Raw genomic sequence first — 13,291 nt, 5'->3', positions numbered from 1 at the left:
AAAAAAAAAAAAAATCAGAAGTTTTAAAGTAAATATGTAATAAGCTACTATGATAGGAAGTTCCTGCTTAAACTGCCATTGGGGATCATGAAGTTAACACAGTCTCTTTGGAGGGTCTGTGTTTCAATTGTATTTAGTCCTAAATATTTGGATTATTTTTACTTTCAGATGTATATTTTGGAATATATAAAATTGAACCATAGCAAAAGGTGCTGCTGAGTTGCTAACTTTTACTCGAATCACAGTTTCTTCTTTGAGTATATAATATAGTTTCTCCCTTTACGGTTATAAACCAAGTGTCATGGTTATAAACCATGACACCAAGTCAGTGAAAAATTCTATTTCTTCCTGTTTTACAGTTATATTGGAACACATGCTTGTGTTTCCTTAGGGTGAAGCACATACTGCTTAACGATGCATCAATCTGGGATGCATATCTTAAAATAGTAGACATTGCCATCAGATTTTCCCCAAATCATCATCCCCAAATCACTCGTTTTCACATGACTAGACCTTACATGACTATGCCATCAATTGCACATTTGTGGAAAAATGGTGGAACAGCATGGAGATGATCTGTTATAGGAACAAAAGTAGTACGGGAATATGCGTAGTGGTGAAACAAGCGCTCAGTTATGGGAAACTAAACAAACACCTGAAGTTTCCTGGCACTGCTTAGAAACTAGCAATTTATTTTTGGTTGTGTGCAATGATTTTTTTCTTCTTCTAAGGTTCTGGCACCACGTTGAGTAAATAACATGCATACTGTCTAAATACAGTGTGGGTATACAGTCACCAGAGAAATAAGAATAGTTTTGGAAGGAGTCATTCTGGTCACTTGAGGAAATAAGTGGTATTTTATAACTGTATTTTAAAAAATATTATATTGGCGGAATGTGGAGACTGAAAAGAAACATGCTTAAATAACATTGAGGTGGTAAAAGAAATGGGAAAAAAACAACAAATATGAAGTCCAAGCTGACACTTGAAATTACACTGCATTAGTCTTCAGTTTGAATTCCCAACGTTTTTTGTTTTGTGACAGAGCCTTAATGTTATTAAAATAGCATGTTCTGTGCAATATTGCGCTTAGATATTTAGAGCAGCCCTTCCAAACTGCCTGCTGGAGTCAGGAGAAGTGTAATGCTTACAGCCCTCTCTTGAAGTCTGAGGCTTCTTCCAAACATAAGAGATACTGCTACTAAGCCAAAATGAACAAAATGAATGGCTACTGGTAAATAAATCTAAATGAATAAAATGAATGCAGACATTTATCATGTGCGTCATAAGCTCCAGTATGTTAACAGTCTGTAGACAAACACATAAAATGTTAGCTCCACAAGCAAATCCCTACATACAACAGGAACCTCCTGTGACACTTTTCCACTCCAACAGTTCCTTTTCCAGTCTCTGGTGAGAAATACTTTCTGAACAGCATCAACCAAAACTTACTCTTTCTGTGTGACTGGAAAGACCTAGTAACTCTAACAGACGTCTTGTGCAGCAGATGACACAATACCCTGAGCTTCCGCTGAATCTCCAGGGGGCCCTTCCAGGGTTGGCACTTCACCATCTATCTGCCTACCAAGGACATGGGCCTTAGTTTCACATACATTGGCTGGGCAGTAGGACAAGCAGGAATTTTCAGTTCAAACAGTGATTCATCTTTACTGATAAAATAGGTTAAATGAGGGATATGACCACAGCACTTCAAAAAAGGTAGAGGACACTGACTTCCTCATTTTTTTTATTCACAATTCTTCCCCTTTTTAATGCCTGAGCTTCTAGTTTCTGGTGGCCATCTTCCAAGCTCCCCACAGTGAAAGTCTCCCGATATCCTCCCTCTCCAGTCTGTCTTGCTTGCTTTCACAAACAACACGAAGACTGTGGTATTTCAGGAAGAGAAAGGAGCATGGCAGGTCACTTTCTAGCTTTTGGGTCTTGAGTTGACCCAGCAGCCCAAAGAGCTTGGAAGCAATAGAATTGATGGAAGATACCTGGGTCGTAAAGACTAAGGAAGGTATATAGGCTGGTAATTAGGTTTGGAATATGAATGCAGTTTTAAGGAACTTGATTATCTCTACTTTTTGCACTTCTTGAAGTTCTTTTATTTTATTTTATTTTTTTTTTTTGTGCACAATCAACATGCTTTTATCATACTGTTATCTCATGGTTCTTAATGTCATATGAAATTCTACTGTCCTCATATGTCCTTTTGCTATCATGATGGATATAATAAATACAAGATGGAGATTTATGACTGCTTATGTGTAATATCTACCAAAAATTCAGAGTAATGTGAGAAGGTGTAATTTGAAATTACAGATGCATCTCTTTTAATTTGTATCTAAATATCAATTTATATTAGTTGCCTATCTTGTGCACTTGTTTCATTACATTCGGATTCAGTGGATCAGTTCAGAGGTGCAGCGTGGCCGAGCTTGGAATGCTGTATTCAGATAACAGGTAGATACAGCCTGCACACTGCATTTTGGATGTACATATGCAAGGAGTTGTACAGAGCTTCTGAGTCTGACAAAGGAAGATGTAGAATGGATGTCCTCTGGTACTGCCGATAACTATGTCATAAATCCTAGCAAGGCATAAAATCATTCCTTCCACTTGTGTAAATCAGGAGGATCACTGTTGGTGTCAATAAGCTATGGGAAGGGAATGAGAACTGTTTAGTAGGGTGCATGAAGAAAGGAGCTGGAAAAAGTTGCATGCAATACTAAGTGAAATTCTGTATAGACTTATTTTAGTGTCTGACTTTCAATCACAATATAGGAAAGCTTTTATCACTTGGTAATTTGGAAACTGCTTTCCAGCTGGTGAAAGCAAAGAGCTCATCTTTTATAAGTGTGCATTCATGCACGCACTCACATTTCTTTTATGGAGCTGAAAATTTACTGCATACCTGATTCCTGTTGATATCTGAAATCCACAACTGTGCTTTATTTCCTCAACTTCCTCTCTATAGGATGGTCCGCACACTGTATGCCATCGGCGCTGTGTTTCTTCTGATGGGATTTCTGCTACCGACAGCAGAAGGCAGAAAGAGGAATCGTGGATCTCAAGGCGCTATCCCTCCTCCTGACAAGGATCAGCCCAATGATTCAGAGCAGATGCAGACACAGCAGCAGTCGGGCTCCAGGCATCGAGAAAGAGGAAAAGGCACCTCAATGCCTGCTGAGGAGGTGCTGGAGTCCAGCCAGGAGGCACTGCACATCACTGAGCGCAAATACCTAAAACGGGATTGGTGCAAAACTCAGCCCCTCAAACAAACTATCCATGAAGAGGGCTGCAACAGTCGCACCATTATCAACAGGTTCTGCTATGGCCAATGCAATTCATTCTACATCCCCAGGCATGTCCGCAAAGAGGAAGGCTCTTTCCAGTCTTGTTCATTCTGCAAGCCCAAGAAGTTTACCACCATGACTGTTACCCTCAACTGCCCCGAGCTTCAGCCCCCTAGAAAGAAGAAAAGAATCACCCGCGTGAAGGAGTGTCGGTGTATATCTATTGACTTGGACTAAGCCTAGAAGTGCGTTATACTGATTGCACTCTGACTGTCCGCAATCATTGCCAATGTGAGTGAGTGGCATGAACTAGCAAAGCTTTGAGGCTGGGCGAAACTGAAAGGAACCCAGTGAATTACCTGAAAAACAACAGCTAGCCAAACAAAAAGAACACAATGGATGTAAGGGAAGAACAGGCACATGTGTGTAAGAGAGAAAAAGGGTGTATACAAGCAAATATATGAATGGTCACTCTGAAAAAAAAGAAAAAAAAAAAAAAGGGTAGGAAATATTAAAAATCTACTTACCCACAGTGATGAATTAGGTTTCCTAGCGTATATTCACATTTTTGTCACTTACTGGAAAAGTGGAGCTGTGGCTTTTGCTAATGTTCACTTGCCATGCTATTTGCTTTTACTGTATTATGAGAAACATCAATGTGAGAGGACAATATATCTGAAAGCATGAATCTATTAAATATGAAGTAGGAAAAACGCAGTTATGCCATAGCAAAAGCATCACTGATAATAGCAGCTTTATCAAGAGTTTGTAACATCCTTCTTCAGAAATATAACTGTAATACAAAGGCTGCTTTTGGAGAACAATGGGGAAGTGGGAGTGCTGAAAAGTCAGCATAGGTGGATGGAAAACAGAACCACAGCAAGTTAGAATGCAAAAGGCTAAAGTAAGTAGACAGGGGGAGCACAAAAGGGTATGGGAAAAGGAAAGATACTTAAATAGGAAGACACAGAGGAAGAGATATTGTCTTCTGTTTACGTTTTGCTTTAATTTATATACCTAGTCATATATTACATAAATTAAAGAGAAACTATATACGAGGCTATAAATATACTTTTGAATTCTAATGTCTCTCTACATCAATCAAACCCATTTCTGTGCCACTAGATCCATCTGTTGTCTTGTATTTCTGATAGCAGTTATTCCTCATATTACATATATATGTATATGCAGTATCTTTTATTCATTGGTATCTATACGTACATACAATGAGTCTACAGACTCCATTGTGCCTATCTGAACTCTTTCCTCTTTTTCACACACATACATAGAAACGTACATACCGCAGCACAAAAATCTTGCTAAGCAAGATCAAGTACAGAATGGCAGTAATTTAGTACATAAAGAGCAAAGAAAAAATTAAAACAAGCATCATGTGACTGCAAATGCAATAACCACACAAGAGACAAAAGACACGACATTCATGACTAGTAAACATTGCATTGTTATTGTTATTTTAGCTTTGCCACAGGCATGCAGTTTGTTGAAAAAGAGATGCAGAACTTTGCCAGCAATAATCCTCTTTTTGTATCTTTTACCACAGACTTGCATTTAAGCAGGATTTGGACTAAGTAAAGAGAATTTCCTGAAAATTAAGGGCTAACTCATTCCCCTTCTCATTGAGGGGGAAAAAACGCATGAAAGGGGACACTACTTCCAGCAGCTCAATGAGTGTCACCTGGGAGATCAGCCTGTCTTCCCTCCTTCAGGATTAGGAGCACAAGCTGGATGCGGGGGGTAGCTTTTGGCAAGAGTGCGGGGAGTCTCATAGGAGAAGTCATTCCAGCAAGGTGGTCCCAAAGCCCTGGGGCTGGCTGGAGAGCTACAGCCTGTCCAGCTGCACCTCGAAGTGGTTGCTGAGACAGGCATAGGGCACTGGCTTGGCAGGACACCTGTTCAGGCGCTGAAGGCCCTGTGGTGCTGCAGATCCTGCAGACCTCCCTACCTCCACCGACATGCCAACAAAAAGACCCCATTTTGCACCTTCAAAAAGGCATGGTTCTAGGCTCAAGTTAACAGTGTGGTGGGGCTTCAGTAGCCCAGGACACACTTTCCCCATCAGCAGCAAGCCTTCTCTCCCCACAGTCAGCGTAGCTGTACTTTCTCACACTAAAAGCCTCTCTCTCAGCCACAGGGTGATTATTTTGACAGGATTTCTGTCCATCAAGCTCTGAGAGAGACAATTCTGCTCTTAGTAACATGTCCAAAGGGTAAACCATAGGGTGGCATGCCACAGATGCATAGGATGTGCAGTCGTTACATTAAAAGCCACAGATGTAACTCAATGTCTCATGCAATTACTGGCAATATCCTGCATCTCCACAATTCATATATTTTTCCTCTGAAATCCACTGCTATGAGATCTATGTTTATCAGATTAAGAGATCGCAGCTCATTGGTTCATATTCTTAAAATGCATTTCACTTGGTGCACTCTCACTCCGCAGGTATGACACATTTCTTCGTGGATTTTAAAATCCAATTTTAAAATCTGGCATTACAGGAGGTAGATTTCCACTGTGTGGAATGTGAATAGTTAGAAAGATATGGATATTTAATGTTATTATTAATACAAATCCTCTTTCACTGATAATAGGCAGGGGTTGTTCTCCTTTAAATTAATTTTTTGAGTTGGTTTGCAGGTAACAGGGCCAACCTCAGCCTTTGCTGAAAGTTTTGTACTCTGTAGTGTTTCTGTTCAATAAATGGGCACACCTTAAGAATGAAATTATTTCTTCATTTGAAGTCGATAGTAAAACACCCGTTATCTTTAACAGCAGTGGGATTTCATCCTAGGCTGCTGTGTCCCTAACATGAAGCATGGCTTTAGACATTACCGACTTCAGTGTTCTGAAGGGCAACTGATAAAAGTGTTTCAAATTCTAATGTTCCAAACAGCCTGTGCACAGCTCACAGCGGAGCTCCCCTGGAGGCAGATCCCCCTATAACTATGTAAATTTTATACAAAGAACTTTTATGAATTGCTAGTTATTGCCTGAGAGTAAGAAAGTTCTGCTAACTTACAATTATACCAGATATTTAATATCAACCACAATATGTATTTAAATGTCTGCTTTATTCTAAAAACAATGGACCATATAACCTAAGGCTGCAGTATTGTCATGCTCGGTCTCACAAAGCAAAACTTGGTTTAAAATGAAGTTTTAATTATTTTGTAACTGAATGGAATTGGAATTTTTCTTCCCAGCATTTTGTACGTCATTTTAACTACTAGTAACAAATAAATAAAATATCTTCTCCAGTCCATGTCTATTGTTGTTTTTATTTTTTTTTTTATTTCTTCCTTAAGTTTCCAGCTCTTTCTGGATCTGTTGTACTTTACTCTGACTTCTGTGGCTTCTCTTAATTATAAAAGGGCTTAGATTCTGACAATGAGGCACAGAGACGGGCAATGTCACCATCATTCAACATAACTACTTCAAAAAGTCTTTAAATGAGATCTGTCACTTCCCCCTTACCCTTGCACAATTTATAGAAGGAAAATCTCAATCTTTACTCACACTTTTCCCCTTGTAAACCATATAGTGACAGTTCAAAATATAAATCAAACTTGAATGGTTATAGAGGTGGAGCTGGACTCGACATGCTAGCCTCATATGTTACCTCAGCTTTGTGTCTATTCATCAGAGCACTTCCACATAAAACAAAACAAAACGAGAAAGAGTAGGGAATATCTTTGCAATGCAGAGCTCTCAGCAAGCCCTTGACATGGACAGAGAATTATACAGGAGTATAGGAGGATCTGTCGTTCACTTTCACTGCCCCTAATGTTCTCTGCCTTTGTAGTGGAAGCTGCTCAGGTTGGGACCACAGTCCCACAGATCTATTCTCTTTCCTTCCAAGGAGCAGCAATGACACAGATACAGTCCCACAAGTAGTCAGCACGTAGTGGCTTCCTGTAGCACACCCAGGTGACCAAGAGGTGAGCTGGCCAGCACCCATCCATGAAGGGCAGGTGATGGGAATGTTCTGCACAGTTTTACTTCATGAGCAGCCCTTGTGAAATAATGGAACTTAACACTCCGTGGCATACTGCTTCTTAGCGCAACTTAAAGGCTTTAGCTTTACTCTTTCTTTATTTCTGTCCATTCATTTATTCTCTTGTTCTTCTAAAATTTACTGAAAGAATAATACTGCTTGTTATTTGTAAAAGGCAATTGACTTTTTCTGGTCTGAGATATGAATGTAGTTGGATGTAATAAATTTCCATGAAAGGATGTGCAAATATATGTTCATATGAAGATTTAAAGCAGAGAGAACAACCTCCTGAACTTACCTTTCTAATACTTTCTAGTACTATGGCCTTATTATTTATATGCTAACAAGCTCAGGCCGTCATTATAATTTACATTTGGCCTACATACCAACTTTAAACTGAAGGTATGTCCACTGTGAAGTCCTGCATGCGTTATAGATACTACACTAATCAAAAGAAGATGAGAGGGAGAGAGGGAATCCATGCACCTCCCTCAGCTTTCACAGAAACAGATAGAAATAAGACTATTTCTTGCTCTCCTTCCAGTGAGGCAGGCAAGATCCCTGTTCTGGATTTGTGCATGTGCTCTGTAACCCATGTGCTGTGCAATAGAGTTGCACATATGTGATCAGATGGAGGCATCAAGCACAAGCCAGGCTGGGCATACGTGAGACATCTGAGCAACACATGGCCATGGTGGGTGCAGCATGCTTCGGATGGGTCCTTTTCTGGCTGCCTGTCAGCAGTAGTGCTTGGCCAGAAAAAGGGCACTGCGTCTGCAAAAGTGATGCAGAAATGTAACTTTGTAATTCATTTGCTCCTGGGCAAAAAATAAAGATAGACCAGAGAGCTGCCACTGTGGGGAGTGATGTTTTGTGCTGTCCAGTGTGCAAGCCTGACCTGGAGCAGTACTTTCAACAGATTTCTGAAAGGAGAAACTCCCAGTCACTGCCAGAGCCTGCAATGCTGCTTTGCTTAACCCAGTGTGACACAGACTGCTCCTTCTCTTTTTAAATAGCATGGGTCTTATTCAATCCAAAGAATAACCTCCTTTAGAAACTACTCCTCCAATTACTGAAATACAGCAGTCACTCAACAACATCAGTAGAAGGCCCCAAATAAATTCTGAGTGATTTTACTTCTCTGGGCAGCTGCATTAACCAAAGGACTGCAAAGCGGGAAGCTCCACCGTTTAACATTTCAGAAAATAAAAAGTATAACAAATTTAGTCAAAACATTGAATGTATCACTGCTACATCAGGCCTTGGCTTTAAGATATCAAAAAGTTTAACCATAATAAGCTTTGGACACCTTGCTTTTTTTCTTGTTTGTTGGCTGAGATTTAAACCACACGTACAAGCTATATACAGGTATGGTAACAAATCCCAGAATTGCAGATTTCTGATGCTACCTTGTAATGAAGCTTCATAAAAGCATCTGAAACTTGTCTGCACTGCCTGCCCATGAATGTAGCCGATGACTTGAGGGTGCCCTTTGACAATGTGTGACTTCTGGCTGCCTGAATTCCACCCCAAGCTTTATATAGTCTGGGGTGAGGAGGACAGAAATGTTAACTGCCACTTGCTCACTCTCCCAATACTTTCGAAAAATATTGAAAATAAAATTAATTGTCTGTCTCTTTCAAATGGCTGAGGGGCAAGATGTGAGGATCAAAGTATAAACTGACATAAAAGAAGAATGTTTGGGATCACATTAAAAAAAAAAACACAACAAATTTCTAAGTTGTGATAAGCAATAACCTTTCTATGCTGTGATACAGATGTAAGTCACATAGTTTGGGGATGAATCAAATCAGGAAGTTACACTGACTCCCAATAAAGTTCTGCAAATAAAATTTGGAATTACCATGTTTTCATTTCTTTTTTAAAGAATACCTTATGGAAACAGCTATATTCCAATTCATATTACACGAGATCAAAAGAACAAAGGTTAAAATAATATCTTCATCTCTAGAATAATTGCAAGCTATATCTTAACCTTTTGCCTAGTAATACCAATATGGATTCCAGCAAGAAAGGAATTGGAAAGAATTAATATGTCAGTTACAGCTCATGTGGGATACCAATGCTAAAATTCATTAATCATAATTTTATTGTTATTGCATGGCATCACTACAGAGCACTGTTAGCATTTATTTATTTTTTTAAATAATGAATCTGCAGACCATTATATTGTTTTTCTTTCAAGTTAAACTTTACTGAATTTCTACATTTTGTAATTAATTTGTTGAGGACTAGAATCAGGTGCAGTCATTTTTATATCTAGAAGAAGATACATATTCTCAATCTTACCTTGCCTTGGCATGTTCTTCTATCCAGGGAATAAAAAACTGTGCTGTATACATGTAGCATACATGTATTTTTCTCTGTAAAAAAAGGCATTGAAAGGTACTGAAAGTCTGAAAAATATACATCCGCTATTTTTGTAAAAGTATGGCCCAGTGTGCCAGGCTTCTTAATAATGTACTGTATGGGTTATAATCATAAAATAAAGTCAACAGTGAAAACACAACAGTAAGCATGAAGAATTTATGTTTTGGGGAGGGATAAAGGGTTGTGTGTAATCAGTAAAGACTACTTAATGGCAACGATGAAGACTGGCTGAACCTCTCTCCTTAGGATGTGAAGTACCTTGAATGTCCCTTAGGAAACAGATGTGCATGAGGAATACATATTTTCATTTTTGTTGTTCATTTGTTTCGGCTTCAAATGAATGAAGGGGGTCAATTTTGGGAGCTAAGTTAAATCTAGCAAATAAAAAAGAGAAAGAAAACTATGTGTGCAATGGAAAGATCTTACCAAGTGGATCTAAATCCTATGGTAGGTAATTTGATCTAATTTTTGCAGAAAGGCAAATGCCAGATGTTTGCTCCACTTTGATCTTAATAACACTTAAGGCTGCAGACAATAAGATTGGTTTAAAATTTATTGTCTCTTTGATTTCTCCTTTCTAATGCGTTTTAAATTCTTTACACAAGACAGATCTATATATAGGCAACTGGGGTGGCATCAGAAGCATTGTATACTTAAGACATTCTTGAAAACCTCAGTGTGGAACAGTGTTTGCTGTTTTATGCATCAAAACAAAGCCAGATTTTATACAAGCAACGTTCAATTTTCTTTTTATTATAATGTCTCTTTTTATTTTGCATATGAAATTCTGACTTGCATCTGTGGCACAGCTCCTTATATGCTTTTATCTTTCAATAACCTTATTAGAAGTCAAGACAATATATTAAATCAACATTAAGCAGCAGGAGTTGAAAGAGAAGTTAATCCCTTCCCTTGCATTGGGAGTGTACTCCATGTAGATCTTCAACTTCACCTTTAAGTAGCATTTAGGATTCTTTGTGTACAGAATATGTTTTAGAAGAATGGACTCAAGAATGGCCTTCGAGGAACCAAACATCTAGGAGGTCTTGCCTTCAGCTTGGATCCTCAGGACCCGAAGGAGGCCTTTGCTCTGTGAATATGATGATAATAAGAAGCGTAAGGCTACTTAGTAAGTGCTCTCAGGTTTCTAGCAGAGTGTCTTATATATTTACTATTACTGAGGAACGATGACAAGCAAGTGAGACTGGGAACAAACAGTAGAGAAAAAAGCAATGATTAAAAGGAAACAAATAAAAAAGAAGTTGTGGTATGCAGCCCGAATATGTTATCGTAATTCTCTGGCATAGCTCAGAGCCATCTGTCCCTCAGATCCGTGCATGATGTCTTTAAACAATTGTTTTCATTCTGCTCAGCCCAGTAGTCTGAAAGTTCAAGAAGTCAATTTTCCTCTGAAGGAAATTCTGACTTCTTCTGATGATGAAAGTGCCAGTGCTCAGCAAACTGATTGGACAGATGCCTTGGCAGATTTATTTCAACTAGTAGTGTAGAAGGGTTATCAGAAGTCGAGGGCCTCCCCACTTCTCTATCACAAATTTTAGTTCTCACAACAACATTCTTCATAAAACAGAAGAGAACTTCCATTATTTAGAACCCAGTATTTTCATTCATTACCAGGAACAAAACACTATACAGCCATGTATAATAATAAATATTCTCTTCTTATCACATTACCTTGACAAGTGAAAAGACTTCCAGTTTCCTTACCCTAAGGGAGAAGCTGGGCAAATGAAAAATCTCCTCCAGGGAGAATTGCCTTAGATTCAGATGTATCTTCTCATCTTTTCTTCACCATCTTTGTCTCATCCCCGGAATGAAAATGTCTTTAATGCAGTTTACTGTCTTTGTTCATCACAAGTACACTGAAGTACTGTTTGCTAAGTCCATGGTACCTCTGGTCAATCTTCTCTAAGGCAAGCTATACCATCTGTACCATTAGAAAAGACTGGACAACTAAGTCACACAGAACATAGAGGTTTAAATGGCATTTGATTTCAATTAAGAGGAGTGCTTTCTTAAAGAGGCAAGATGTTATAAGACTCCGACAACCTTTTGCAACACCAGCCTTTGTCATCATAATTGAAAGGTGTGCAAATGCTACCCTGTGAAACTTAATGGAAGCCCCACAAGGAAAGATTTTAGTCTCAACATTTATCTTTACCAACACATGGAGCCACCTTGATCTGTTTTTACTGTCGTGAAAAAAGAAGGTAGTGTCTATTTCACAGGATAGGATAGGAAGTAAGAGTCAGCGTGATGGATGGTGGAAAGAAACAGAGGGCAAGAGGAAAGAAATATGTGCATCAGGTACTGATCTTAAAGATGAGGTCTAGTCTGCTGTCAGAATGTGTATAAATAGCTTATTAATAACAGGAGTGATGTATTGGCATTACTGTGAAAGTAGGAGTATGCTCAGTTTGAGAAAACGTATTGCATAGTCACATAAAAGACATCTGGGAAGGATACAGCTTATATTTGTTAGATATTTATTATCTAAATTATCTATTTTCTATTGTTATCTGTTTAATATTTATTGATATTTGTTGAGACTACACAAGAACAAATCAAATACAAATCAATTCCTATGGGAATATTTACTCACCTTAACTTCTTTACTGAGCAGATTGCACTGCCATCTTTATCAAATCTGTCATATTCACTTCCTAGGAGTTTATCTGCATGCCAGTGTGGCAGAGAGATCTCAGATAGGCTTTACATTTACCAATATTAATTTAAATGCAAAAGCTCAATGTTTGTTCTTTATCTAACATCAGTGGGTAAGATAAACCTTACTTTTTGCCCAATATAGGGAAAAACAAGTGTTATCAGGGAATTTTTCCTTTAATTTTCTATGAAAATTACATTGCTTTATTGAGTGTTCCAACATCTAGGAACATTACTTGACTCTCTCTCCAGCTCTCTTTCTGCTTAACTTGCTAGTCCCACCAAGTTGCTCAGTTTCCATCTGAGTCTTATATATTGAAAAAAGTAAGAAAAAAATCACTTGGTGAGGTGATGTGTGGAAAGGATTTTTATGCTGAGGAGAGTCCTCTGCAGCATGGGTATAGGTGCTACCTATACCTCTTGCCCTTGCAATAGAATGAATTCAGGGAAAATGCAACAACAGAAATGTATGTGCAGTACGTCTTGTAAGTTCAACAACTTTCTGCTGAAATCTGTCACTATCTGTGCCAATACTACCAACTTCTCCTGGGAAGCAATCTGGTTTATTGCTCTATTTCTAGATTTTTTTGGATAATCTTTAAAAAATGCTTCATTCAGTGTTGCAGTTCTTGCTTAATTGAAGCACCTAAGTCTCATCTTCTGTGACTTCCAATAAAATAAGTTGTTCTTTGATCTGTTATTTCTTTTGTAAATAAAATTAGCACTGAGCACCATGTTTTGGTTCTGGATTTTTCAGATTTCTGAGGCTTGCCTTTGATTAGTTTGCTACTGAACAGCACATTGGCTGATAGCTTTGGAAATTGCTTCTGTGGACTGTGCTTGTAAGAATAAGCTAAAACCGGAATTTGTTCATGTGGAGTGCTACAAAGGAGCAACAGGCTG

At 38.5% G+C, this 13,291-nt stretch overlaps 1 protein-coding gene across 1 annotated transcript in view; it reads left to right on the top strand.

The window, feature by feature from the left end:
• The window catches only part of GREM1 (gremlin 1, DAN family BMP antagonist), a 9,913-nt gene extending 3,335 nt beyond the window's left edge, over window positions 1-6,578 (top strand). The window contains exon 2 of the mRNA XM_042813458.1: window positions 2,981-6,578. Within this exon, the coding sequence (XP_042669392.1) occupies window positions 2,982-3,536 (555 nt within the window). The 5' untranslated portion in view covers window position 2,981 and the 3' untranslated portion in view covers window positions 3,537-6,578. The remainder of the gene's footprint in view (window positions 1-2,980) is intronic.
• Window positions 6,579-13,291: the final 6,713 nt, after the last annotated feature.

The sequence above is a fragment of the Centrocercus urophasianus genome, unplaced genomic scaffold (genome assembly GCF_019232065.1).
Source record: "Centrocercus urophasianus isolate 14NV4802_14NV808 unplaced genomic scaffold, USGS_Curo_1.0 seq_14, whole genome shotgun sequence".
NCBI classification, from domain to species: domain Eukaryota; kingdom Metazoa; phylum Chordata; class Aves; order Galliformes; family Phasianidae; genus Centrocercus; species Centrocercus urophasianus.
The sequence above is the reverse complement of the archived record's forward strand: the minus strand, read 5'-3'. Positions and strand labels throughout refer to the sequence as shown.